Consider the following 26,094-nt stretch of genomic DNA (forward strand, 5'->3'; position numbering starts at 1 on the left):
CCCCGGCCCCACCGCCCCGGTAAGCTGACGCAGCGTCTCTAAGCGTTAGCAGCTTTGCCCGCTAATAGGATTAGGGAGGTTTAAAACTGTCATTTGAGTGAACTAAACCCCCTGATACTCTGCATTGCACCTTCTTAACCAATTTGCCTTCAATTAGGGTAATTGGGAAACTAGCAAAGAAGTATAGCATTAATATTTTAAAGTGATGAAGCGATTACGGGCCTTGGACGAGGAAGCAAATCAATTTGCTATCTGCTCCTAAAAGGCAATTATAATCATTTGTCAAATCAGCCTGCTGGCCTCCCCCGCCCGTGTGAGCCAACACCTTAAGGCGGTTTAGCGGGGCCGGCTCCGCGCACACGGCCCTGGTGGGTAAATCCAAATCCGGGCAGCTGGGGCGGCTGTGCCCGCGCCTCCACCCAGCCCACGGGTGGTCCTGGTGGGGCACGGGGGGCTCGGGGGGCTTGGCGCACTTTGGGTCACTTTGGGGCTTTCGGAGCATTGGGTATCTCTGAGAAGCTCCATGCGGGTCCGCACGTGCAGGTCACCCCGGTGGGGTGCTCCTGGGACAGCTCTGCATGTCGTGTCCCCATGCCTGTGTCAGGAAGCCACCGTGGGCCACCAAAGCAGGGGACTGGGGTCCTTTCGCTGCCACCATGGTGGCCCACGCGAGGGCACGCTGGCACAAGGGGCTAAAGGGGCCCCTTTGCACCCATGTCCCCATGGCCTGGGGACGTCCCCACCACCCTCCAGCAGCACCCAGGGGCGCTCCTGGAGCTGGGACCCTCCATGCAGGAGCAGGCAGCAGAGGGGTCCTCGTGGCACCGCCTGGTGCAGCAGTGTCACCCTGTCCCCAGGGGGCCACATGTCCCCAGTGCAGTGCCACGCTGTCCCCGTGGTGCTGTCAGCCTGTCCCTGGGGTGGTGGCACACTGTCCCTGGGGTGGTGGCACACTGTCCCTGGGGTGGTGGCACGCTGCCCCAAAAAGAGTGTCACGCTGTCCCCAGATGCTGTCAGACAGGGCAGGAGGGTGAAGGGAAGTGGCACAGAGATGGCTTTAGGGTCCAAACCCGGACACAATGGCGGGGGCAGTGTCCCACCGGGGGCAGCTCCATGGGCTGGCACAGGGGGGGCACGCGGGACCAGCACCAGGGCTGACTGAAAAGCTTGTGGTTACATTTGGCATCCGAAAGGGGAACTGGGCCGAGGAGAGGAAGGGAGTGGGAGGAAGCCGAGACGGCGGCCGAGAGCTGCAGTGCTCGCAGCTGGAAGGAAGAGGCTGTTGGGAGAAAGTAAAAGTGAGTGGAGGACGAGAAGGGCAAAACCCTGCAGAGGCCGGGTGGGCAGCACGGGGAAGGGGCTGAGCTCAGGCAGAACTGAGCCCCGGGCACCCCGAGGACCTGGGTGGCAGGGAGGGGACCTGGTCACAATGCTCACAGCCTGATTGGGGACACAAATTGGGGTCTCACAGCCTGATTGGCATCCCCAGGGGATGCAGGGGGACACTGAGGGATGGTGTTTCTGCCCCCCCCCAGCCCATGGCCAAACCCCACGGATAGCCCCAGAGTGGGTCCCCATGCCCTGTCCCCATGCCTGGTCCCCACAGCCAGTCTGTGCACTGTCCCACGTCCATGGCTTGTCCCTGTGCTTGGTCCCCATGGCTGATGTGACATCCATGGATGGTCCCATAGCTGCCCCATGGCTGTTGTGACATTCATGGTGGTCCCTGTAGCTGGTCCCCACACCTGGCCTCCCCTGGCCCCCACACCCACTCCCCGTGGCTGCCCATGGTGTTCGCCCCCCCGGTGCTGGTCCCCACACACCTCTCCCCACTCCCGGTGCCACTGCTGGATGTCACACCTGTCCCCACGCCTGGTCCCCATCGCCCGTCCCCACCCTGGACCCAAGCATGCAGCATCCCAAGGAACCCATGGGGGCCACACACACGGCCCCCAGGGCCTCCCCCATGTCTCCGTCCCCTCCTGGGGGGACACGGCCACCGGAGCGTCCCCACCACAGCAGGGCCAGGCGCGGGCTGTGGCCCCCAGGCCCATCCCTGGGCCGCGGCGCTGGCAGAGCCAAAGGAAATTGTTTCTCTCCCTCCTCCCCCCCCATCCTCTGCCTTTCTTCTCCTCGCCCCGTGTTTCTAATTCTTTTTCCTCTCCCATAATGAGGGGATTACAAGGAAAACTCCAGCAGGACGCCTTTGTGGGGAGACAATCCGAGCGGGGAAGGCAGCGCGGGGCTTTGTGCGCCCGCGGCCCCCCCGGCCCGCCGGGCGCTGGGGGGACATTTAGAGCAATTACTTGTCCAGAAAGTAACTGTCAATCATTCTTAGAGGGGAAGGCCTCCAATTAATAACCTCGTCTTAATCCTTTGGACTCATTTCCAATCTGCGGGGCCTTGGTGACATCTGCAACACTAAATAAAGATTCTCCCGAGCCTTAGCACGGCGGTTCTGTGACAAATAAGAAGACTAGAGGCAACTTTGGCTGCCAAGCTGCAAGATTGGTGAGGTTGAGCCGCTTGTTTGGTTCCCAGGAGGGGCTGACAAAGTTAAATACTCCTGGAAAAGCCAAGTTGGGCCCAGCAGGTAACACCGTTTTATTCGAATTCGGGAGAAAGCGCCGGGGGAAGATGCTCCAAAGAGGACCGGGCCGGCTCTGGGGTGCACTCGTAGCCAGGGCCGGATCCTGGGCCCTGCCCCGGGGGTGTGGGGGTGGGCGCTGGGTGCCCCCAAACCGTCTCCTTGCACCCCTGGTTGCTCTTTGGTGTCAGGGCACCGAGTGCCACCGCTCCTGGTGGGCTCCGCGCTGCCGGCCCCCGCTGTGCCGGCTGCCCTCAGGGTCCGGCCCCGACCCCGGTGCCCACCGGCACCCAAAGGGGCTCGGAAGGGGAACGGGAGCCGGGGCGAAGTGGGGCGGCCTCAGGCAGGCTGCAGCACCCACGGCCCCCGGCACCGCCTGAACGGAGGGGTCTGGTGCTTTATTTATCTCACCAAGTCTTTCTGGCACTGGGAGAGCTGGGGTTTGCCCAGTTTGGGCTCATTACTGCCCGGTTCGGGGCTTGTTGCCGTTGCTGTTTGCTTTTCTGGTGTCTGTGGTGAGGAGCAGACAGCTCCGCTCCGGCTGGAGGCCACGGCGGGTGCGGGCAGAAAGCAGAGAAACGCCGCCTTGGCACTGCCCAGTGCAATTTTTTACAGCTGAAACCCCCAAGTTGGTGCCGGGACCACGGCTGCGGGAAGCCCTCTGGTCCCCAAAAAGCCCAGGCAAGCCGCCCTGCCACCCAGCTGGGTGTGCACCTGGGGGACAGGGGCTGTGGGGTCCCCTTTAGCTGCTGGGTTTTGGGGGCCGGCAGCGACACCCGGGACTTCTGGCTTGGCCATGGGGGCACATGGACTGGGGGGGGGGGGACACGACACCTGCTCTTTCGGCAGGGACATCAGGCACCCGTCAGGGTGACACAGCCGGGGAGCGGTGCTGGGGGCCGTGGTGTGATGCCAACAAGGATGAGACGGGGCGGGGGCAGCCACGGGGCATCCCCCTCGGCGGGTTGTGATTTTCTGTAATTCCCGTATTTGTCTCTCCTGCTTTTGTTTGGCTCTGTTATTTTTTCCGGTCTTCTCTTATCGCCCTTGATTCCCGCTCCCACTCCGAGGATTTGTTTTCCTCTTCTTCCTGTTTTTTTTTTGTGTTTTTTTTTTTTTTTTTCTTTTTCCTCCGTGGCCTCCTTTGCTTTTGGGTGGGGTTAGGGGGTGCTTGGGGCTGCCCCCAGCCTCGGCCCTTCGCTGCCACCATGCAGCTCATCGCTGTGTCCCCCGTGGCCCCATCTCAGCTGTCCCCAGCCCCCATTGCCCAGCTCACCCCAACCCTGCACCTCTCTGTGGGGTCCTGGGGGGGCTGCAGGTGCTCACCCCTCTCCCCTCTCCTTGCAGGTGCGGAGCTGCGCAAATGAGAAGCGGGTGAGCATGAGCGGGATGGCGGCGGGGGTCCTGTCCCCTCCCTGTGTCCCCAGCCCCAGGACACTCCACAACCCTCGCATGGTGACATTGGGGCCCCGCTCATCCCAGTGCCCAGCAGGGCACCCCAGAGCTGCAGCACCCAGAGGCCTGGGTCCCATGAAGGCAGTGCTGTCTGGGGCAGTATGGCCAGACCCAGACCCAGCCAGAGACCTCGGGGTGATGGGGCACCCTGTGTGGGGCCGTGGGGTCTCACCCCATGTGGCATGTGCTGCATGCAGACCCTGTGCATTTACTGCATGCACTGCACATGCAACACACTGGCAATGCTGTGTACAGCACACACTGCACACACAGCCCCTGTGCATGCACTGCATGCCTTACATGTGCTGTGGACACAGGAGCTGCACACAGTGCACACATTGCACACACACACTGCATGCTCTGAGCATGCTGCAAATGCCTTGGGCAGTGCACGCAGCCCCTGTGAGCACGCTGCACGTGTTACACACACTGCATAGAGGGGCACTGCCCACATTGTGCAGTGCAAACACTGCACGTGCACAGTGTGTGCTCTGAGCATGCTGTGCACTGGGCAGCGCACACAGACCCTGGGCATGCACGGCACACGCTGGATATGCTGCACATGCTGCACACACTGACACTGCACTTGCTGCACACCTGTGTGCACGGAGTGCACTGCACAGCACGTGCTGCATGCTCTGTGTGTGTGCTCACTGCATGCACTGTGTGCACTGAGCACAAAGGCACTGCAAGCACTGCGCACAGACACTGCATACGCTGCGTGCACACACTGTGCACTGGTTCATGCTGTGCCCACACGTGCATGCACTGCACTCCTCGCACACCCTGTGAGCTGTGCACTGCACGTGCGGCCTTTGCACGCTGCACCCGTGGCACGTGGACACTGCACACTGGGCACATGCGGTGCACTCTGCATGCAGTGTGTGTGCAGCACAACCCCCCCAACACATGCACACACACCCTGCACACACACCCCCAGCATCTACACCTGCATGCAATGCGTGCTGCCGATGCACTGCACGCTGCAGCCTCGCTGCAGGCTGCACACACACACACACACACACACACACACACAAACCATGCACGGTGCACGCAGACCCCCTGCATGTGCACAGTGCCAGCAGCCCCCAGCTCCTTCCACCAGCTGCCCACCCAGGACCCCAGTTATTCCCTTAGGGAATTAATTGATTTTCCCCCTCCTTCCCTGTGCCCGCTTGGGTGTTTGCTGAATTTTTGGGGTGATGCAGGGCCGAACACCTTCCCCTCACAGAAACACCCCGGGATTATGGCTTTTTGCCTGATTCCCATGTCTGACCACATCCCCGCGGTGGAAAGGGGCCCTTAATCCCTGGTGAATACCACAGGAAGATTTCAGAAGCTGGATAAAAAGCTTAAAGATGCGATATTGTAAGGGTTGAAAACGCTTATAAACATGCAGAAAAAAGGCTATTAGCTGGGGGACGGTGCTGGGACGCTCTTGCGCTGTTTGGGGTCTAGAACGGGTTCCTGCAGTGATGTGGGGCTGGTCTCGAGGGACAGAGCAGAGGAGCGGTGCTGGCAGGGGGACCTGGCCAGCTCTGGTCACCTCCAGGCCAGGCAGGGAGGGGGCTCCATAAAATCCCCACGCAGGTATCACGGGGCTGGCCCATCCTCCTGTCCATCCGCTTGTCCCTCTGTCCCAGCCGGGGTGCATGGAGGGGGGGGTTGCAATGTCCCCACCCTCCCCAACCCCTCCGTCCCCTCGCAGGCGCCGAGATGTTCCTGAATAAGTGCGAAGGGGACCTGGGCGAGCTGCGGAAGCCGGGGGACGGCGAGGGGACCCCTCCGGCTGCCGCCGAGGAGGAGCAGCCCAAGAAGAAGCACCGGCGGAACCGCACCACCTTCACCACCTACCAGCTGCACGAGCTGGAGCGCGCCTTCGAGAAGTCCCACTACCCCGACGTCTACAGCCGCGAGGAGCTGGCCATGAAGGTCAACCTGCCGGAGGTCCGCGTGCAGGTAGGGAAAGCACCTGCTGGCCCTGATGTGTCCCCTGGGTGCTGGAGGGCTTTGCTCGGTGCCCAGCTCCGTGCCTCAGTTTCCCCGTTGCTCAAGGCAGGGGCCGTGACACAGCCGCGGGGTGGGCGCACGGGGCCGTGCCACTTGTCCTGCGTTGCTCCAAGTGTCAGGTCTTGGGGCTGGGGTTTGGCTGCGTCCTGCTCCCCAGGGGCTCCCCAGTTCAACCAGTGTGTCCCCATGCTCAGTTTGGGGGCAGGGAGATGGGTTTTGGAGATTTTCCCCCGCTGCACAGGGAGGTGAGGGGTGCTTGCGTGGGTCCAGCTGGTCCCATGGGCAAGGAGAAAACCCTCAGCAGCTTGTGACCACTTGCAGCTCCTCAGAGCCAGGGAAAGCTCAAAATTCTCATCGATTTGGGGGTTTTAGGCTTTTCAGAGCATAGGGCATGGGAAGTTCTGGCTTCCCAGGCTGCAGCACAAAACCCTGCCCTGGGTGGGGGGAGCTCAGCCTGGAGCAGCCGGGTTGTGAGTGTGGTGCGCTGCCTCCTGCCTCTGGGCCTGAAAGCCCGAGAAAGGGCAGAGGAAACCAAAACGATCAGAAGTGACAGAAAAACCGAGAGATGGCCAGAAGAGCAATCCACTGACACGTGAACTGAGTTTTCCAGGCCTCAACTCCATTCCTTTTTGCACATCAAGCAAATCCAAGACAACGTAGCCTTTTCCTTGGAGCTCCACACCACGGGGACGCCTCTTGAGCAGCGACCAGTTTGCACCAGTATATCCCAGTAGGAGCCGTCCCCTTCTCAGCCCAGGGGCTGACACCTGCTGCCTCTTTGCACTACGAGGCAGGATGAGCTGCACCCCGTGCTGCTGGGGACTTGGGAAGTGGGGACCAGTGCTCTAAGCAGAAGGCCCGGATGGGTTTTAGTGCAATTCAGCTTCTAAAATATTTTACCGAGTGGCTTTTGAACACCAGGCAGTGTTGTACCGGCACTGTGCGGTGCTGCAGGGCCAACGGCAGCATCCCCACGGCACAGCAAGAGCAGGGGTTGCACGGTGCCACCGCTCCCGTCCCACTCCGGAGATGGGTTTGGTTCCTGGGGTTTGCAGGAGAGGTTTAGCAGAGGTGCGTGGTGTGACAGGGACTGCTGGAGCCATGGGGACACAGCACGAGGGCACCCTGCTGGGGACACCCCGCATGGGACACGGCACGTGGGGGCGTCCCACCTGGAGCACCCTGTGTGGGGCACCCTGCATGGGGCACCCCGCGTGGGATACGGCACAACGGGGCACCCTGCATGGGGCACCCCGCACGGGGCACAGCACGGGGGGCACCTCGCACAGGACGGAGCACACGGGGCACCCTACACGGGACACAGCACATGGGGAACCTCGCATGGGGTGTGCCACATGGGGCACCTGACATGGGACGTGGGACACAGGGCACCTGAAATAAGGCATGCCACATGGGTACCCTATATGAGACATGCTACAGGGGGCACCTTGTATAGGACACGCCACATGGGGCACCCCACACGAGGCCACAGCATTTTGGGCACCCTACAAGGGACACAGCACGTGGGGCACTCCCCGTGGGGCACGCTGCAAGGGACAGGCCGGGCATGGGGCGTGCACCTTGGGGTCACTCTCACTGTCCCCTGGCAGGTCTGGTTCCAGAACCGGCGAGCCAAGTGGAGGCGTCAGGAGAAGATGGAGGCCAGCTCCATGAAGCTCCACGACACCCCCATGCTGTCCTTCAACCGGCCGCCCATGCCAGCCAACGTGGGGCCCATGAGCAACTCCCTCCCGCTCGACCCGTGGCTGACGTCGCCCATCTCCAGCGCCACCCCGGTGCACAGCATCCCCGGCTTCATGGGGGCCCCCCAGGCCCTGCAGCCCCCCTACGGCGGGCACTCCTTCCTCAACACCCCCCCGGGGATGGCGCAAGGCATGCAGCCCATGGCCCCCGCGCCCTACCAGTGCGGCCCCCCCTTTGTGGACAAGTACCCGCTGGAGGACGTCGACCAGAGGAGCTCCAGCATCGCCTCGCTCCGCATGAAAGCCAAGGAGCACATTCAGACCATTGACAAAACCTGGCAGCCCATTTGATGAACGCTCCCCCCGCCTCCCCGGCCCTTCCACTGCCCACCCCCCCCTCCCCAAGGCTCCTGTCCCCAGGCCGTGTGACACCGGGGGTGACAGCGGGGTGCTCAGCAGGACCAAAGCCGGCGTGGGGCAGGACAGGGAAGAGATGCTGGGCTATGGTTGCACCCCCCCCTGCACCAGCAACCGTGGGCACAGGGCAGCGAGGCGGGGTGCTGGTGGGACCCCCCCCTGTGGGGAGCACCCCAGCAGCCACCCACGTCCCGCTCAGCCTCCCTCGTGCAGCCGCGCACAGAAGACCCCAGCCCGGGGCTCCGCAGCCCTGCCCTTTATCGTTAATGTTGGGTTTATTTGTTGGTTGTTTTTGCTTTTTTTTTTTTATGCTGCAGATTTGAACACAAATGAACAGAAAGGCTCTAGTTTCGTAGGGAATGTCGGGGGGGGGGGGAGTTAGCTGCGTCGGGGCACAAGGCTGGTTGCGCGCCGAGAGACGGGTGTATGGCCAGTAAAGAGATGAGCTGAACTGGTGCGTCGCGCTCCAGTCGGGCACTGCCGCTAGCCGGGATGCGGGAAGGAGCTTCCCAGGGAAATCGGCTTTTCCCTCGCCCACACTTGGCATCTGCAGGGAAAATCCCTCATCCTGCACCCAGCCATCGCACGCAGGGCTCGGTCCCCACCGGCTGACCGGATCCGGCCCCGCCGCCTGGCTCCGCCGTGTCCCGGCTGCTTGTCAGGGGGAATCTGCTCCGCCGTCACTCCACGCTGCGCCGCCCTAATTGCTCTCCAGCGGTGCCGGCGGTGGAGGCACAAAGCTGCCGGAATTGCCGGGGAGGGGGCGGCCCCACGGCCCCCAGTGGGGCCCGCTAGGAGGGGGGCAGCGGGGCTGCGTCATCCCCGTGGGGTCCCTGGGGGGGCCATGGTGCCAGGTGGGAGCAGGGACAGGAGGGTGGCCATGTGCCGTGTCCCCAGCCGGGCCCCGCAGTGGCACCGGGGAGGGCGCGTGGTCGATGTCACCATCACCGGGCAGCTCAGGATGGCTTTAGGAGGCTCACGGCTGGGACAGGCAGGTGCTGGTCCAGGCAAACGGGCGTGCTGTCACCCATGGAGGCAGAGGGGACGCTCCTGGGAAAGCAAGACCGAGAGGGGACATTTCCCCAGAAATATTTCTTGCTACAGAACCAACAACCACCACCGCACCGTGTCCCCACCTTGCCTCCAAGGCCCAGAAGGGAGCAGACCCCACTCAGCACCAGCACCCCCAGCCCGGCCCCAGCGGGTCCCAGCCCCTCGGGAGCCCCAGGGACAGCGCTGACGTCCCCACAGCCCTGGTGGCACTGGGGTCAGGTGGGAGCAGCGGCGGTGACACTGGGCCAGGCAAGGCGCTGACCCCGAGGGGACCCGGCTCCTTGTCCCCGTCCCCCGGCTGCTGCTGCTCGTCTGCTTCGTTAGTGATAATTAAACCTTTAACAACCCATTAAACGCATAATCGATGCCCCCCCGGCTTCCCCAGCCCAGCTAATGGGACCGGGCTTAGATTAACCGGCCGCGGGCAGAGGCACACTGGGCCCGGGAGATAATGAAGCAACGGCCGCGGAAGTAATGGGGTTTGATCTGGGGGATGGGTCGCGCTGAATGGGGGCTGCAGTTTTCGCATGACATAATGGCAGAGGCTGGCGCCGGCCCCGCCGGGGCGGCCGGGCTCCCCTCGGCCCTACGAGCACCAACAAAAGCCGGCTGGCGCGGGGAGGGGGCTCGGAAGGGGGCTGCCCCCTCCCAAATCCGAGACTAATTGGGTCAGGGGGGCCCCCAGCGCCACCCGAAAGCGCGGGCGCATCGGGGCGAGGCCAGCCTCGGTGTGCCCGGGTGAGGACGGTCTCCTCCGTGCTGTCGAGGCGCTGGGCGTTATACAAATTATGTAAATGAGCTAATTTGCACGTGGCCGGTGGCGATGCTGTGCGGGGCCAGGCGTGGTGCCCGGCAGTGCTGGGTGGCACCGTGGCGAGCCTCGTCGCTCTCATTAGTGCAGAAACGGGCGATGTTTCTGGCCAAGAAAGCCTCCTGAACACGAAGAGCCATGAGAAGTGCTGAGCCATCGTGCTTTCACTGTTTTATTGGTGTTTTCCCCCGTTTGAGACCCAAAGGAGACATCTGCAGATGCTGGCACATGGGGCCGAGCAAAGCACGCGTACGCCCTGTGCCCCCATCTCGTACATTACGGAAAAAAAAAAAAAAAAAAAAAAAGGCAGATGGCAATTTTCCCCCCCAGATTTCATCCATACCCTGAAATCTTCCAAGGCCCGGCCAGCGCTGGTGCTCAGTGTCCCACTGAGAGCACTGGGGGGGCGGGTGGGTCTCCCATGGCCCCAGGGCTGCCTCCCAGCCAAGCAGGAGCCCTTTGCTCCCCCCTAATCCTCCCCTCAGGATTTGCCCCCTAATCTGCTTATTTCTCTCTATTTCTCCTAGGCCTGAACGAGCCCAACCCTGCCCCGGCGCGACGCCTCGCTGAGCCCCCTGCCTCCATCCCCTCCTCGCCCCACAGAGCAAGGGGCAATGCCACCGCCCCGCCAAGTGGGCACGGCCACGGGGAGCCCTGGGGCTGGCACTGCCCTGGGGGGGGGACAGGGGTGGCACTGCCATGCCAGGGACAGCGTCCTGTCTCTGGGGGTGGCAGTGGCACGGCAGGGGATGTGGGGCCGTGTCCTCGATGTGGGGCCGGCAGTGCCATGGGGCTGGGGCTGGCATTCCCTGTACAGCTGTGGGGTGGCGATGCGCCATCCGTGGGGCTGTCCCTGTCCGGGGCAGGGGGCAGTGCCCTGCACCGTGCTGCCCCCCCCCCACGGTGCCAAGCAGCGAGCCCCACATCCCCGGTGCAGGGCAGGACAGGGCTCAGCCCCTCAGCACCCAGCTCCGTCCCCATCCCCTCTGTCCCCTCCAGGCCAGAGGGGGCACGAGGTGTAGAGCGGGGGCCGCGCGCCCACCTACAGGCTGTGTGAGCCTGGCCCCTTGGGGCTCAGGTTCTCCTCGGGGGTGTTTCCCCAGCAGCCCCCCGCTGCCCCCCAGCTCCCCGGGGGCGAGCTGGAGAGGGGGCTAAGGGAGCTCTGCGAGGGGGGCTGCGAGGCGGCGGCGGGGCCGAGGTGCAGGTTGAGCTTGGCGATGAGCGGCTTGCCCACGCTCACCGCCCGCCGCTCCTCCACGAAGTCGTCCATGCCGCGGTAGCGGTACTGCAGGCACACGGTGAAGGCCAGCTCCTGCTGCGGGGGCACGGCAGCGTGGGCACCCACCCTGCAGCATGGGGACGGTGGCTTCATCCCCACCCCCCACCCCTTAACACGCAGCGTGAGCCTTACCCTCAGTTTCTGCAGGCCGCAGAGGCGGCTGTAGAGGCAGCAGGAGGGGCAGCCGGGGCTCCAGGAGGGTGACAAGGGGCTGCCCACCTCCTCGGGGCTCTCCCTGTTGGTGCACTTGAGGTCCACGTCCAGCTCCTGCCGTGGGTGATGTGCGACCTTGAAAAACCCACAGCCCACCGGGACCCCCCCCCCACGTCACCGCCCTGCCGAGGGTGTCAGCGCCCTGCCCCACCTCGGGGATGTCGGTGAGCTTGGCCACGCACTCGGTGATGTCCCTGGGGGCGGCCAGGATGCGGGTGTAGATGATCATGATGTTGGAGAACTCGGCAGCGAAGCCCAGCTGGACGGTGATGCCGCAGCTGAAGTGCAGGTGGCGGCTCTCCGGGAGCACTGCCGGGACAGCGAGCACGGGGCTGGCACCTCCTCGGTCACCACCACAGCGGTGACCCCCGGTGCGAAGCCCAGGGCTGGTGGTGCTGCGCCAGAGAAACCCGCTGGGTGCTGAATTTGCTGCCTGCCACCTCGCCCCACATCTCGGGGCCGTCCCCTCCACGTCCCCTCAGATGCCAGCGCTGGGTGCGGTGGCCGCGGTGCTCACCGTGGGCCTTGGCCCACTGCAGGTTCCTGGCGGAGGTCTCGTCCCGGCCCGGGGCGCGGATGGGGTCCGTCAGCGCTCTCCTCTCCGAGAGGTTGCTGCGGAGCTCCAGCGCCTGGCGGCCCCGCGTGATCTCCAGGGTGCCCATGTCTGCGGGGGGACGAGAGGGACAGGGGGGTCGGTGGGGGACGCTCCCATCCCCTGGGGTCCCCGCTGCTCGCCACTCACCCTCGGCCACCTTGTCCAGCAGCACCGTGATCTTCTCGTCATCCAGCAGCCAGCGCTTGAGGAAGCTGACGAAGACGCCGTTGGAGAGCTCGCCCTGGCTCAGCTCGTAGGCTTCGGCGTCTGCGCACCTGCGGGGATGGGGCAGGGGTGGGCTCCATCCGTGGGACCCCTCCATCCATGGGGGGCTGCTCCAAGAACCAGCCCCCACTGAGCCCTGGGGAAGCTCAGCCACAGCGCTGTGGCCAGATCCTGGATGCTTAAAGCATCCTCAGCCCAAATCCCTGAGGAGCCTCGGTGCTTTGACCCCCTTGGGCACTGCCCAGAGCTGAGCAGGGCTGCGACCATCCCCCATCCCCGTAGGGGACTGGGGGCTGCGACTCCCAGCACCTCCAGCATCGACCAGGGGGAGCCGGTGGCCCGGATCAAGATGTGGTACAAACGGGGCTGAGCCCCAGCCCCGCTCCAGGCCCAGGCAGGATGTGTCCCGCTGGCCCTGGAGCGAGGAAGACGGGGGCAGCACCAGGGCAGTGGGAAGGGGACCCACGTGGCGTAGCCGAAGACGATGTTGGCCGTCACCTGCAGCGCCCCGACCTGCGGGATGGTGTCGTCGTTGAGGTTCCTGTAAGAGAGCAGTTGGGCAGGGCTGGGCGCTGTGAGAACCCTCGGGGGGTGCAGCCCCCCCAAATCCACCCGAGGTACCCCAGACCCTGACCACAGTGGGGTTAAACTGGAGCAGTGACACCCGGGGCATCCACACAACGCCACAGCTGGGGCATGGGGGACACCTCGCTCTGCTCCCCCAGGATCCAGCACCCATGGGTGGCAGGCACCCGGTGCCAGGACCCGCTCTGTGCCGGGGGGGCTCGGTCACCTCTTGCGGCACATGTCGAGCAGGAAGATGTTGAGGCCGGTGTGCCGCTGCTGCATGCACCGTAGCACCCGCTGCACGCACAGGCAGTGGGCGGAGGTGTAGGAACTGGGGGCGTCGATGGGCACCATGAAGCTGTTGCCAAAATTTTCGTAGCCATGCCCGGCGTAGTAAAGCAAACCTGGCGGGAGGGGACAGCAGCGGGTCACGTCCCTCCTTGCACGTCCCCAAGCCTCAGGGCCCTCCCCAGTCCTCACCCCAGGCTTCTCACCCCGCCACCCCCAAACCCCACTAGTGTAAGACCCCCCAGTGCCCCCCGAAGCTGCCCCACCGTAGACGCCCTTGTCGAGGAGCAGGAGGAACTCGTTGACAGCCATCTGCATCTCGTCCTTGCCCAGGTCCAGCAGCGAGACCACCTTGAAGTCGAGCTGGCGCAGGAGGGAGCTCAGCGCGTGCACGTCCACCATGGGCGCCCGCAGGTGCTTGTGGTGCAGGTAGTGCATGTTGCCGATCAGCAGGGCCACCTTGTCCGTGGCTGCCGGGACAGGAGAGGGGCACGCTCAGGATGCTCCTGCTGTCTCTGCCACCCCTTCTGATGTTCCCAGTGTCACCACACACACCAGTCCCTGCCTCTCTCCCCAGGGTGCTGCACCCATGCTAGAGCCTGGCCAAGCAAAGCAGGCCTTGGGGGTGACAATGGGGACGGTCACAGCCCCTCAGGGTCCCCAACCCCTCGTGGATGGGCTCTTACCGTACAGCTGGTCAGGACTGCCGGGCTCTGGGGGGGCTGGAAAGAGAGAAGCGTGGTGGCATGGCCCTGAGCGCAGTGCCCTGAGCAGAGCAGTGGGGACAGAGCCACGTCACCTGCACCTACCTCTGTCCCCATCCTGCCAGGAGCCTCCAGAGGTGAAGAGCCGTGGGCCTGGGGCAGCACAAAAAGGGTGGGGGGGGTCAGGAGAGAGGGAGCAGGGTCACAGGGGGGCTATGGGGCTGGAGGGAACCCCATTTTGTAGCGCCCAGACAGCACGGTGCTGAAGCCCCCCAAAATGTGAGGAAGCAGAGAGGCCATGGGAGGGCGTTGTGGGGGTGAGAAGAGCCAGGACAAAGACACGGGGTGGGGGACAGGGGACATGGAGGTTGCCCCCCTCCCCTCACCGATCTCCACGTCCACCTCCTGGCTCCACACCTCGTGGAAGAGGTTGAACACGCGGCAGGAGTAGCTGCCCCGCTCAGCCGTCGTCACCAGCTGCACCTGGCGGCGGGATGGAGAGAGGAGCTAGGGGCACCACGCCACGCTGTGCCATGCTGCACCACGCCGTGCCATGCTGTGCTGCGCCGTGCCATGCTGTGCTGCACCACGCCGTGCCGTGCTGCACCACGCTGTGCCATGCCATGCTGTGCCGTGCTGCATTGTGCTGCTCCTCTCAGCACTGCACCATGCCATGCAGTGCTGCACCACGCTGTGCCGTGCCATTCTGCACTGCACCACACTGTGCCATGCTGTGCCAGGCTGCAGTGCACCGTGCCATGCTGTGCCGTGCCACGCCATGCTGTGCTGTGCCATGCTGCATTGCACCATGCCACGCAGTGCTGCTTTGTGCTGTGCTGTGCTGCACCATTCTGCACTGCACCACGCCACCCATGCTGTGCCGTGCCATGCTGCACTGCTCCACGCCGTGCCGTGCCATGCCGTGCCGTGCTGCACCAGGCAGGGGGCCCCCCAGTACCTGGAGCTGTGGTGCCCGTGCACCCTCCACGGGACGCCGGTTCCTGAACCACTGGTACTGCGGCGGCGGGTTGCCGATGGCTCTGCATTCCAGCAGCAGCGTGTCCCCCTCAGCCAGGCAGCACGGCTGCGGCTGCCGCAGGATCTGCAGCCCCGCCATGGTGGGGCAGTAACCGCTGGCTGGGGAGGGGACAGGCAGCAGGTCTGCCAGGGGCCCCCCGGGCTCCGAGTGACGCCCTGTGCAAGCTCCCCTGGTCCCGCAGGCAAGTGACACCTCGTGGGTGCCAGCACAGGGAGCTGGGGGCCCACCTGAGCTGGGGCTGCTGCTCCTCTCCACCTGGACGTGGGCCCACCTGGAGAAGGCGAAGGCGGCCCCGCAGTTCACGCGGCAGATGAACCACCGGGGTGGGCCCGGCGGGGCGGCCGTGTCGATCACCAGCTCCGGAGCCGTGGCTCCGGGCACCTACGGGATGAGGTGGGGGGCTTGGACAGGGGCTCAGGGTGGGGGTTCAGCCAGGGAGGGGACCTGGGCCACCAGCGTGACATGGCGATGTGGGACCCACCTCCTGCTTCCCGCAGAACCACTGGTAGGCGAGCCCCGGCGGGCCGGTGGCCCAGCAGGTGAGGGACACCCGTGCCCCCTCTGCCACCACCTGCGACTCCGGCTGCACCGTGATGCGGATCATGTCATGGACTGCGGGAGAGGGAGAAGAACCCGGGCTGGCCGAGAGCCCCATCCCGCACCACCCCATCACACCCAGCCCTGTCCTGTCCTGTCCCGTTGTGCCCCGTCCCACTGCAGCCTGCTCCGTCCCACCCCGACCACCTCATCCCACCTCGTCCCATTCAACGCCACCTCAGCCTGTCCTGTCACTTGGCGTTCTGCACCATTCCTGTCCCACCGTACCCTGTGGCACCTCGTACCATCCCCTCTGCTCCATCCCAGCCCACCTCGTGCCGTCCCAACCCATCACACCTCATCCCATCACAGCCTGTCCCCTCCCAGCCCCTCCTGCCCCCCCTCATCACACAAGGTCCCATCCATCCTTCCCTACCCCGTCCCATCCCACCCTGCTGCATCCATCCCATCCCATCCCATCCCATCCCATCCCATCCCACCCCATCCCCAGGAAGAGCAGCCCCTCACCTCCCCACGTCCCTCCCGCTGAGCCCCCTTCCCTGGTGCCCCTCCCCATGCCCCCCAGGCCGTCCCTACCGGCACTGCTGAGGACCTGGCAGGCCTGCGTGTGCCCCATCCTGTCCAGGCAGCCCAGCAGGTACTTGAGGCTGCAGTCGCGCTCGGCCAGGAGCTGCAGGAGGCACTGCGTGGGGCTGCCGCGGGGCTCCAGCACCTTCAGCGAGCACACCTCCAGCTCCTCCTCGCTGCGGAGCGCCCGCAGGGCTCAGCACCATGGGGACCCCCGGGATGGCCGGGGCTCAACACGGGAAAACGGGGACACAGCGGGGCAGGGGGGTGTCCCCCGCTCAGCCCTGCCCCATCTCCTGCCCCGTCTCTGCGTTTGGTCACCCAGCAGGGGACAGAAGCCCAGCTGTGCCCGCCGCAGGGTCCATCCTGCTCCTACCTGCACTTGAAGCGTTTCTCCGCCCCGGCCACCTCGGCCAGCTTGCGCCAGCCCCGGCTGGCGTTGTCCAGGAGCTCACAGAGCCGGGCCACCACATCCTCGCCCAGCGAGCTGATGGGCAAGCTCCAGTCCCCCATCCCGTCCCCTGGGGGTGTGGAGGGGATGGGACATCAGCGGGTGACAAAGTGACGGTGCCCGTGCCCCACTGGACACCCTCAGGAGCTGCTGGCTGGTGGCCCAGTGCAGCAACACTGGCATGGGGACGGGGAGCACCAGCACCAGCCTGCTGGTGTTGTGTCACCTCCCGGCCCCATCCCGGGGTCTGCAGGATCCGGCCACCAGCCAGGAATGCCCCAAGATCCCCCTCTGAGCCCAGAGGACAAGAGCTGTGACAGCGGCACGGGGACCCTGCTCTGCCCCTGGTGTTGGGCAAAGGGGCAATGCCACAGTGGGGCAGCCCCTGGGACTTTGACAGGATGGGGTCCAAGGAACTGGAAAAGGGGAATGTCCCCTGTCACCTTCCCGTCCCTTTAGGGGACACGGAGGATGTCCCATCGTGGGAGGCTGAGCACGGCTGGGACAAGGCACGGCACAGCCTGGGCACCCCGCTCCTTCCTGCACAGACAGCGCGTGGCGTCTGCACCTCAGGGCTGGGGGGCAGCCCCCTCGCTGTCACCCCATGGTGGTGGCTCTGGAGATGGCCTGAACCCTGCTGGGCCACCAAGAGGAGCCCTGGGGGACGACAAGGGGAGTGGAGCACAGAATCCGAGCCCTGGGGGCAGGAATTGGGCACCACGCAAGGGACGCAGGGCTTTGGCAGCAAAGGGAGCGCAGCACCGACCGCCCTGCCCCTTGTGCATGATCCACCCGGCTCTGCACGGGGCAACGGGGGACATGGGAACAAGAACCGGGGTGGGCACGGAGAGGACAGAGCCTGGAAGGCGCAGGGCACTCACCTCTGGCACGGCCTGGCCCCAGCCTCAGGGCAGCTCCTGCTGGAGGAGCCTGCCTGGAGCCGTCAGCTCTGAGCTCGGCGCGCACCGAGCCCCACGCAGAGGAAATGAAGGTTAAAAACAAAAGCTCCCCCCCCTGCACCACGGCATGGCACTTCTGCTTTCCTCCACCGCTTCCTGTGCTGCACAGCGTGGGCGTCACAGCTGCGGGGAGCTGGGCACGGCCCCGTACCGGGGTGGCAGCAGCCCCACTGCCCGTCCTGCCCCTACGGCACCAAACAGGCAGGACCGGGGCTGCGGGGAGATGCTGGACTCCGCCAGGCTGAGGACGCATGGGGAAGGGGGCAGCAAAGCCCCCGGTGCTTGGGGAAGAAGTGGCTGCAGACCCTGCTGGAAGGGCAGGCTGGAAGCCACGACTTCCCCAAGGGGAAGGGGCTCAGCTGAGCAGGACAGAGATGCCCACCTCTGCTGTGCCCCCCAGCCCACCCCGCTCCCTCGGGATGCTGAGCCAGAGGAGGAGGTGAGAACACGGGGTGGGGATGGTGCTGCGAGCCCTCCCACTGCAGAAGGGGCCACGGTGTCCCCTCAACTTGCTCGCTGCACCCACCAGCACCCCCAGACCCCGACCTCCCTCCTCTCAGCCCCAGGGGTGCTGGCTGCCCCCCGACACCTCCCTCCTGGGGACACGGTGACACTGGTGGAGTCGCTCCCACCCCACGCCACCACCCCCCCAGCACTGCCTGTACTCCCCGTCACTGCAGCGCAGACTGACAGAGGGAACGGGAAGGATTTGGCAGCTTGGGCTCCTTCTGTGAACAATAAACAGAGCTTCTGCTTCAGCAAAAACACCAAGAATTCAGGGCCTCGATCCTCCACCAACCCTGGGCAGGAGGGGAGGCCCACACTGAGCTTGCGGAGGACATGGGTTTGCCACAGCTTCAGGAAGAGGCATCAGCCTCGCCAGAGATTTATTCCCAGTTCACAGCAAGAATAAGAGACCAACAACAGGAGCTGGTCCCAGTGCCGTCCGTGCGGCACCCGGGGCAGCTGCGGTGCCACGAGGTCTGCAGCACCTACAGCTTCTTGCCCTTCTTCAGCCGGTTGCGCTGCCACGTGTTGTACTTCCGCAGGCGCCTCCAGTACTCGATGGAGTCGGGGTCCATCTCCTCCAGCTTCTTGGGGGGCCCCAGGTGGATCTGGAAAAGCCTGGGGGCGAATGCAGAGGATGTGAGTTTGCAACCAGGAGGAGGAAGGAGGATGGAGGATGGAGGAGCAGTAGCGTGCGATCAGGGCACGGATCCCTCACCCACCCCATCCACTGCTACCAGGGCAGGTCCCCGAGCCCCCAGCCCCAAGAAGGAGAGCAGTTCCCATCCCGATGGTGCCCTCGGGATGGGTCTTTGGGGCCAAGCACCTCAGGAGGGCCCCACTTACCAGTCGGGGTACTCGGAGTCAGGCTTCAGGGCCACGTCGGGGCTGTCCTTGTGGTAGTTGACGCCCACGGCATAGGTGGCCAGCTTGACGGGGTCTGTGCACACCTCCGGCCCCTTCAGCTCCTCCTTCGGCACGCTCTTACCCTTCACCTTCGCGCCTGCAGGGACGGGGGCACGGTCAGGCAGGGGGACACTGGGATGGGGCTGAGGAGCGGGGCTGGGGCAGGAGCAAGAGGAGGAGGCCACGGGGTGAGGGGATGGAGGACTGGGGGCCAGGACTGGGATGGGGATGGGACATGGGGCTGGGATATTGGGATGGAGATGGGATATAGGGCTGGGACATTGGGATGGGGATCAGATATGGGGGTGGGACATTGCAATGGGGCTGGGAAATGGGGCTGGGACACGGGGCCGGGAGACTGGAACAGGGCTGGGAGATGGGGTCAGGACAGGATGAGGATGGGACATGGGGCTAGGCCATTGGGATGGGGATGGGTTATGGGGCTGGGACACTGGGATGGGGCTGGGACATGGGGCCGGGATGGGAGAAGGACGGGGCCGGGGCAGGGCTTGGGGCCGGGGCCGGGGCCGGGGCGCGGTGCGGGGCCCTCACCCGGTTTCTTGGCGTACCCCCGGGCCGGGCCGTGCCGCACGGCGCTGGCCGCCCTCAGCAGCAGCCGCGCGGCCATGGCGGGGGGGGGGCGGGCCCGGAAATGGCGGCGGCCTCGTCCCGCTCCGCCCCGGCCGGGCCCGCTCCGTTCCGCTCCGGGCCCGGGGCAGCGCCACCCCCAGGGCCCCTCCGTGCCCCGCTCCCCGTCCCCTGTCCCCCCCGCAGCCGCCATGGACAGCAGCATGGACTTCCAGGCTGAGCCCTCGGCCCCCGAGCCGCCGGCCATGGACACGGAGGAAGGGCCGGGGGGGCAGCCCGCAGCCCCGGGGCCCGGCGTGGAGCCCCCCGGTACCGGCACCGGCACCGCCGGGGGTCGGCGAGGGGGTGAAGCAGCCCCGGGCACCGGCACCGGCGAGGCTTCGGGACGTGACCAGGGAGAGGAGGTGGAGGAGCCCGGCGTGGGGGGAGCCCCTCGGGGAGCGGGGCCGCCCCGCGCCCCCAGCAGCGGGGACATGGAGCTGGACGAAGCCCCCGAGGACGCGGAGGCGGCGGAGATGCAGGGGCTGCTGGCGCAGCTCGAGACCCTCGACCCCAGCCTCCGCGACGCCCCGGAGCCGCCGTTGGCCTCGAGCCCCGGCACGGCCCCGGCGGTGGGCGAGCGGCACCCGAGGGGCTCTGTGGGGTGTCGGGGCGGGTGCCGGCCGTGCCCGCTGCACGTGGCCACGGGCAGGGGCCTGGCGACGCGGCCCTGCTGCTCCCAGCACTCGGCCTGCTCCCGGCCCTGCCACGGGCTGCTCTTCGCCGAGGCCGACCGGGAGGATCTGCTGAGCCTCCTGAGCTACGAGGGGGGATTGCCCGAAGCTGGTGAAGAGACGCCCCTGGCCCGCTCCGACGTGCTGGCTGGGACCAGCCTGGAGATGCTGCAGGCTCCAGAGGAAGCGGTGGCGGCGGTGGTGGAGCCCGGAGGGCCGGGCGGCTCGCAGGGGGGACCTGCTGGTGGATGGTTTTATGGAGAGGGGCTCAGTGAGGTTGACCCCACCTGCGAGGGCAACCGGGACAGTTCACCAGAGCCAACCTGGGCGGCCCTGCCTCCTGCTGCGGCCCCGGAGAAAGAGCGGCTGCCCCAAGGCAGCGTCACTGTGAGTGCACGGCCCATGGGGTGGCAGCGAGCCAGGATGTGCCCCCAGGCTCTGCCTCTTCGTGGGGTTTTGGGAGGGGGCAGAGGGGAGCAAGGGAGGGCTTTTCCCTGGGGCTTGCAGGGCCTTGCGTTGCTGAGGTGCCTGGACAAGACCCTCAGTGTCAGCTCTGGCTCCTGCTGAATGTGCAGGACGTTCACACCTGCCTGAGGCGTGCACGCCCTGGGGAGGAAGCCGGTGGGTCTGAACGGGTCCCTCAGCCCCAGCACCCTGTGCCCACGCTCTCCTGGTGCTCCCCAGGCTCCCAGTCAGGGTCTCACCCCCCCTCTTGTTGTTTTGCAGGACAAGGAGTCCCCTTCCTCCTGTCCAGCCTTCAAAGATGGTGAGTAGGAGATCTGCTTGAACCAGGAGTCCTGAGCCATCGCCTCCTGCACTGATGTGAACATGGGGGTGGCCGGGGGTCCCAGCTGGGGAAGGAGCGCTCGGCTCTGTGCCCAGGAGAAGGGGCCCCTTGGGCAGAGGCGCTGTTGCCACATTTTGGAGAATATGGCTGCAGACTTTGGGTGGCTGGTTTGCTCACAGCTCACCTTCTGCTATGTGAGTGGGGTGCTTCAAGGATCTGGGGTGGTGCCCAGTGAAGGAGGAGGAAGCCCTGGGGTCAGCGTTGGTCCCCCCGTGGTGCCAGGAGCCCATCTCCCAGGCGCTGAGCTGCTTTGCCACGTGTAGGAGCACAGCAAACATACAGCGGCAGCTGGCAGCCCCCAGCCTTCAGAGTCAGGAGGAAACCAGCCCCTGCTTTATCCCTCCCAATATCTCAGTTCCAGGCCCCTGCGACCCAGAGGATCTGCTGGACGGGGTGATTTTTGGGGCAAAGTACCTGGGCTCCACGCAGCTGGTCTCCGAGAGGAACCCCCCCACCAGCGTCCGCATGGCACAGGCACAGGAGGCTGTGGACAGGATCAAGGTGTGTGGGGGCACAGCCTGGCCTCTCGTGGGCTCAGGCCAGGGCTGTGCACAGGGGGAACCCCGGCTGTGGGGCAGGGACCTCACTGGGGCACTTTGCAGGCACCGGAGGGGGAGTCCCAACCCATGACGGAGGTGGATCTGTTTGTCTCCACGCAGAGGATCAAGGTGCTCACGGCTGACACACAGGTGAGAAGAAACGGGAATGCCCACGTGGCCCCGGGGCTGCTGAGACCTTCCCATCCGCCTTGGGATCTCCTCTGCCTGCCCACGGCAGTGGGGTCACGCACAGGGATGGCCCACAGGCGATGCTGTGCAGCTGGGAGGAGACGTGTCACTCCACAGCCATCCCACACACGTGTGCCGTGCATCCCTCAGCTGGCTGCCTGGCTGCACGAGGCTTCTCATGCAAACTACGCCTCGCGGGAGCAAACTGAGCTCCAGGGGAGCTGGTCTTAAAGTCTCTGCAGCTCTCTGCTGTAGGATAATTTTCTGCCTTACACTAAGAGGCCAAAAAGCTGTGTTGTCCCCTGACTACACCTGGAGACACAAACGAGTCCTCGATTGAAGGAGCTGTTTGTAGCTTTTAGCAAATACATGGATTTCTCCCAGGCTCTTGAGCCACGTTTCAGCAGTGTGGGGGCTGAACCAGACCTCACCCAAATCCTTCTGACGTGGAGCGGTGCCTGGCTGGCCGGGCTGAAGGTCTCTGCTGTGTCCCCCTTGCCAGGAGGCTATGATGGATCACTCCCTGCAGACCATCTCCTACATTGCCGACATCGGCTCCCTGGTGGTGCTCATGGCACGCCGCAAGCTGCCTCGGCGAGCGGAGGCGGCGGAGGAGAAGCGGCTCTACAAGATGATCTGCCACGTCTTCCACTCGGCCGATGTGAGTGGAAACGAGACCCTCAGGAGGGCAGGGTGGTGTTGGGGTCCTGGTCCCCATCCTGCCGTAGTGACCGGGTGCTTGGTGTCTCTGCGCCGGGGGCTTTTGATGCAGTCAGAGAGAGGAGGAGGGAGCCTGGGCACCCCCCCACAGGTAGAGGGTCCCAGTGAGAAAAGAATGGGATTGGCACCACGAAAAGGTGCGGGGCAGGAGCCAGGATGCTCTGCAGCTCCCAAACCTCATCTGCACTGGGCAGAATGGTGCTGGCAGCTGCTGGGCCCAGTTTGGCATGAGGCCGTGGCCCCAAGCTATGGGCACCAACGATCCCTCTCTATCCCCAGGCCCAGATCATCGCTCAGGCCATCGGGCAGGCATTTGGTGTGGCTTACCAGCGCTTCCTGGAGGCCAACAGCATCGACCCAAGTGAGCTGAGCCCTCGCCAGTACAGCCGTGCCCTTGAGGACCAGGAGCAGTACAATGCAGAGCTGACCCACTTCTCCCGGCAGGAGAACTGCAAGGACGTAAGAGCTGCTTTGGAGGGGTGAAGACAGTGTTGGGGTATCAGCACGGTGCCTGCTGGCACCTCTCTGTGGCACCTCACCGTGGCTCCCTGAGCAGCTGAGGTGTTCCCTACAGAACGGGGCCCCCTCGCAGCTCGCTTGGAGCCCAGAACCCCCGTGCTGGGGCTGTGACACGTGCCTCGTGACCCAGCACCCCTCTTCTCGTGCCCACCACCTCCCCGTGTCCACCCCCACAGGTCTGCATCCGGAAGCAGAAGGGGGAGATCCTGGGCATCGCCATCGTGGAGTCGGGCTGGGGCTCCATCCTGCCCACGGTGGTGGTCGCCAACCTCATGCACGGGGGCCCTGCGGAGCGCTCGGGCGAGCTGAGCATCGGGGACCGCCTCATGTCCGTCAATGGGACGAGCCTGGTGGGGCTGCCCCTCACCACCTGCCAGAGCATCATCCGGGTGAGCCCGGGGTGCCCCCGCTGCCAGGGCAGAGCCCTGAACACGTCCACGGTGTCTGATACTGGGGTGTCCCCCCAAATGCTCCCGGGGAGGGGATGGATGGGTGGTAGGAGCACGTTTGGCAGGTGAAGATGTGATGAGGCGGTGACAAAGCCGGGGCTGAACCTGCAGCAGGGTGTGGGCAGGGCCCTGCCCAGGGAGGTGGGGAGGTGGCCAAATACCCTGGGGGGATCCTGTTGCACCTTCAGCCTCCTGAGCTGGAAGCAGCGTGGTCTCAGGGACAGAGTGGGGTGTCTTGGGCTGGGTTTGTAAGTTCCTCTCCCTGGATTTGAGCACGGCAGTATTCTTGTGCGTGCCTCAGTTTCCCCATTGCAAACAGGGTGCTAACCCTCAGCACCCCATGAGCAACGTGGCCGTGTCGCCCCTCTCAGCCCCTCCAAATGGCTTTCTGAAGTCTGACACGTCCCCATCCCATCTTCCAGGAGCTGAAGCACCAGACGGAGGTGACACTGAACATAGTGCACTGTCCCCCTGTCACCACGGCTGTCATCCGGCGCCCCGACTCCAAGTACCAGCTGGGCTTCTGCGTTGAGAACGGCGTGGTGAGTGCTGGCAGGGACAGCAGCCGAGCCAGGCCAGGGTCAGCCGAGGGCTTGTGCTGCCCATCTGGCAGGGGGACGTGTGGCTCTGGCTGTGTCTGCGTGGATGAGCACGCGGCACCGATGCTCCCTGCCTCTGCTGGGGCTGAGGTTTCAAGGGTGTCTGCAGTGCCGAGGTGAAAGGCTCCTCGTAGCTCTCCTGCAGCGCTGCTGTTTGGGTTTGTCTCCTTGGAGCTCCTTAGCTGTTTGGTTTCGGGGTGGTGGTTTCTTCCTGACTACCTTGACGTGTCCTTTGTGACATTTGTCACCGTCCCCGGTGCCCTGGCCCCTCCCTGCTCTGAGCTGCACGGTAGCTGTGTTTGAAACGCCCCGGGAAGGCAGAGAGGGAAGGCAGAGAGGAGCGTTTCCAGGATCAGCAGGAGAGGATGGGGTGGGTGGGCAGCGGAAAAGTGGTTGCATTTCCCACCAGCTCATGCTCCTGCTCGTACTGAGACATGGTCACCCCACCAGCACGCAGGAGCTGCTGTCCCAGGGAGAAGGGACAGGAGCATGAGGTTCAATGTGTGGATGTGGGGAGAGGAGCTCTGTGCAGGCCAGGGGGCCAAAAGCCTGTGGAGCATTCTTGCCGTGCAGCTCAGCACAAATCCCACCACAGCAGTGCCAGGGGCCATCCCTGTGCTCGTTTGCAGACCCTTGGGCTGGAGGAGACAGCACCAAGCCCAGAGCTGTTGCTGGAGGAGGGGATTTGGGGTGGTCGTGGTGCAATCCCCGGGGTACAAGCACGGCTCTGATCTCAGCAGCACTCCCTGCTCCCCAGATCTGCAGCCTGATGCGCGGGGGCATTGCAGAGAAAGGCGGCATCCGTGTGGGGCACCGCATCATCGAGATCAACGGGCAGAGCGTGGTGGCCACGCCGCACGAGAAAATCATCCAGATCCTCACGCAGGCCGTCAGCGAGGTAAGGCAGACCCCGGCTGGGGGACCACCGAGGTCCCTGTGCTCCCTGCAGACGCTGTGGGCTGGGCTCGGGGCTCTGCCCCAGCAGCCTGGGGCTGGCATCTCCCAGCTGATCCACGTGTCTCTGCCTAGGTCCACATCAAGACCATGCCGGCCTCCACGTACCGCTTGCTGACGGGGCAGGAGCAGCCCGTGTTCCTCTGAGCAGTGGCCGTGCCCGGCTGTTGCTGCGCGTGCCTGGGGCCAGGCAGGAGCGAGCCCGGGGCCTCCAGGGTGGGACAGGCTCTGCCTCCTGCCCCACAGGGCTCTCATCAGAACCCTCTGGCCCCCCGCAGGGGCTAATCCTGCACCTCTTTGGTTTTACTCAGGACTCAGTGGGAGACGGGGTGGCCGATGCCCAGCTCGAGCAGTGTTAGGGCCTGTGGTGCACAGCTCAGGTCCGTCACTCCCTCTCTGCCTCTGCTCACCCCTCCCTGCCTCACAGTGCCTGCACGGCGCCATCCCCCTGCTCCTCGGGGTCCCTCGCCTTGGCTCGGTGCTGGCAGGGGAGAAGGGACCCGCTGTGAAGGGCCACCCCCCTCCAGTCACCACAGATCGTGCTCTTACACTTGCCGCTGGTGCCTTTCCCTAGCTGGGGATGGAATTTGAGCACAGCTTGGGGCCCTGAGCGGCGCTGCCCCTGCACACCAGGGTGTGGGCTCACGCCAGCACCCAAGGGAGAGCCGGCAGCTCCCAGGCTCAGCCTTAAGGGCAGCAGCACCCTCAGCACCCACTGCCCCCCCTGGGCTTTGCCAGGGGCCTGGTGGGGCACAAACAACCTCTCTGTTGCACCAAGCTGGGAAACTACCTCTGCCTCCCCAGTGCTGCCTTTATCTGCTCTGCATGCACAGCTGGGTCCCAGCCTCGGGGCTGCTCCTCGGCACAGCAAAAGGGAACACGGCACTGCCACGTCCCAGGGAGCGTGGGGACACGAGCCCCGAGGACCAGCCTGCAGCTGAGTGCTCCGTGGGGCCGTGTCCTTCACAAGGGGATAGCTGGGATCCTTCGGCTGAGGCAGCCTGACGTGACTTTGCCTGTGTGCTTGGTTGATGTAAAAATAAAAGTTTGGGGGCACGTTGGAGGCTGTGTTTCAGGAGCCGT

The 26,094-nt window shown here is 65.0% G+C and overlaps 4 protein-coding genes across 8 annotated transcripts; 2 read left to right on the forward strand and 2 right to left on the reverse strand.

Annotated features, from left to right (window-relative positions):
• The first annotated feature begins 1,212 nt into the window (after window positions 1–1,212).
• Window positions 1,213–8,452, forward strand: RAX2 (retina and anterior neural fold homeobox 2). 3 transcript variants are annotated; one of them, XM_021272724.4, is made up of 4 exons: window positions 1,213–1,298; window positions 2,432–3,961; window positions 5,751–6,001; window positions 7,663–8,452. In XM_021272724.4, the coding sequence occupies exons 3-4, from the start codon at window positions 5,759–5,761 to the stop codon at window positions 8,104–8,106; spliced, it is 687 nt and encodes a 228-aa protein (XP_021128399.4). In that variant the 5' UTR covers window positions 1,213–1,298; window positions 2,432–3,961; window positions 5,751–5,758; the 3' UTR covers window positions 8,107–8,452. The 3 variants fall into 3 exon arrangements, with proteins under 3 accessions (XP_021128399.4, XP_038025234.2, XP_038025233.2); XM_038169306.2 differs by having other exon boundaries at window positions 1,223–1,298; window positions 3,935–3,961; XM_038169305.2 differs by lacking the exon at window positions 1,213–1,298 and having other exon boundaries at window positions 1,616–2,593; window positions 3,935–3,961.
• A 203-nt stretch (window positions 8,453–8,655) lies between these two features.
• LOC101790341 (mucosa-associated lymphoid tissue lymphoma translocation protein 1-like) lies at window positions 8,656–17,553 on the reverse strand. 3 transcript variants are annotated; one of them, XM_038169300.2, is made up of 17 exons: window positions 17,404–17,553; window positions 16,448–16,592; window positions 16,081–16,247; window positions 15,428–15,558; window positions 15,174–15,327; window positions 14,866–15,044; window positions 14,294–14,390; window positions 14,013–14,060; window positions 13,890–13,925; window positions 13,470–13,673; window positions 13,142–13,319; window positions 12,815–12,889; window positions 12,271–12,398; window positions 12,046–12,192; window positions 11,680–11,837; window positions 11,448–11,582; window positions 8,656–9,222 (listed from the first exon to the last, which is right to left on the reverse strand). In XM_038169300.2, the coding sequence occupies exons 2-17, from the start codon at window positions 16,582–16,584 to the stop codon at window positions 9,196–9,198; spliced, it is 2,001 nt and encodes a 666-aa protein (XP_038025228.2). In that variant the 5' UTR covers window positions 16,585–16,592; window positions 17,404–17,553; the 3' UTR covers window positions 8,656–9,195. The 3 variants fall into 3 exon arrangements, with proteins under 3 accessions (XP_038025228.2, XP_038025229.2, XP_038025226.2); XM_038169301.2 differs by lacking the exon at window positions 8,656–9,222 and adding an exon at window positions 10,196–11,351 and having other exon boundaries at window positions 16,081–16,174; XM_038169298.2 differs by lacking the exon at window positions 8,656–9,222 and adding an exon at window positions 10,196–11,351.
• Window positions 17,554–18,337: 784 nt separating this feature from the next.
• Window positions 18,338–19,580, reverse strand: MRPL54 (mitochondrial ribosomal protein L54). Its single transcript, XM_038169307.2, has 3 exons — window positions 19,447–19,580; window positions 18,835–18,991; window positions 18,338–18,606 (listed from the first exon to the last, which is right to left on the reverse strand). The coding sequence occupies exons 1-3, from the start codon at window positions 19,520–19,522 to the stop codon at window positions 18,474–18,476; spliced, it is 366 nt and encodes a 121-aa protein (XP_038025235.1). The 5' UTR covers window positions 19,523–19,580; the 3' UTR covers window positions 18,338–18,473.
• Window positions 19,521–26,072, forward strand: APBA3 (amyloid beta precursor protein binding family A member 3). Its single transcript, XM_038169303.2, has 10 exons — window positions 19,521–20,582; window positions 20,922–20,961; window positions 21,398–21,543; window positions 21,645–21,731; window positions 22,273–22,431; window positions 22,770–22,949; window positions 23,186–23,398; window positions 23,881–24,000; window positions 24,815–24,955; window positions 25,087–26,072. The coding sequence occupies exons 1-10, from the start codon at window positions 19,521–19,523 to the stop codon at window positions 25,156–25,158; spliced, it is 2,220 nt and encodes a 739-aa protein (XP_038025231.2). The 3' UTR covers window positions 25,159–26,072.
• Window positions 26,073–26,094: the final 22 nt, after the last annotated feature.

Source organism: Anas platyrhynchos, chromosome 29 (assembly GCF_047663525.1).
Source record: "Anas platyrhynchos isolate ZD024472 breed Pekin duck chromosome 29, IASCAAS_PekinDuck_T2T, whole genome shotgun sequence".
In the NCBI taxonomy this organism is placed as follows: domain Eukaryota; kingdom Metazoa; phylum Chordata; class Aves; order Anseriformes; family Anatidae; genus Anas; species Anas platyrhynchos.

Bases quoted from the DNA above. Each gene is read 5' to 3' on its own strand.
- RAX2 (XM_021272724.4), top strand. From the start codon at position 5,759: ATGTTCCTGAATAAGTGCGAAGGGGACCTGGGCGAGCTGCGGAAGCCG. The intron at 6,002-7,662 runs GTAGGGAAAGCA...GTCCCCTGGCAG, and splicing joins TGCCGGAGGTCCGCGTGCAG to GTCTGGTTCCAGAACCGGCG.
- LOC101790341 (XM_038169298.2), bottom strand. From the start codon at position 16,584: ATGGGGGACTGGAGCTTGCCCATCAGCTCGCTGGGCGAGGATGTGGTG. The intron at 14,061-14,293 runs GTGAGGGGAGGG...GTGCTGCCCCAG, and splicing joins GGAGGTGGACGTGGAGATCG to GCCCACGGCTCTTCACCTCT. The intron at 11,352-11,447 runs GTAAGGCTCACG...GTGCCCCCGCAG, and splicing joins GCGGCCTGCAGAAACTGAGG to CAGGAGCTGGCCTTCACCGT.
- APBA3 (XM_038169303.2), top strand. From the start codon at position 19,521: ATGGCGGGGGGGGGGCGGGCCCGGAAATGGCGGCGGCCTCGTCCCGCT. The intron at 20,962-21,397 runs GTGAGTAGGAGA...CCAATATCTCAG, and splicing joins CTGTCCAGCCTTCAAAGATG to TTCCAGGCCCCTGCGACCCA. The intron at 21,544-21,644 runs GTGTGTGGGGGC...GGCACTTTGCAG, and splicing joins AGGCTGTGGACAGGATCAAG to GCACCGGAGGGGGAGTCCCA.
- MRPL54 (XM_038169307.2), bottom strand. From the start codon at position 19,522: ATGGCCGCGCGGCTGCTGCTGAGGGCGGCCAGCGCCGTGCGGCACGGC. The intron at 18,992-19,446 runs GTGAGGGCCCCG...CCGTCCCTGCAG, and splicing joins GGGGTACGCCAAGAAACCGG to GCGCGAAGGTGAAGGGTAAG. The intron at 18,607-18,834 runs GTAAGTGGGGCC...ATTCGCCCCCAG, and splicing joins GACTCCGAGTACCCCGACTG to GCTTTTCCAGATCCACCTGG.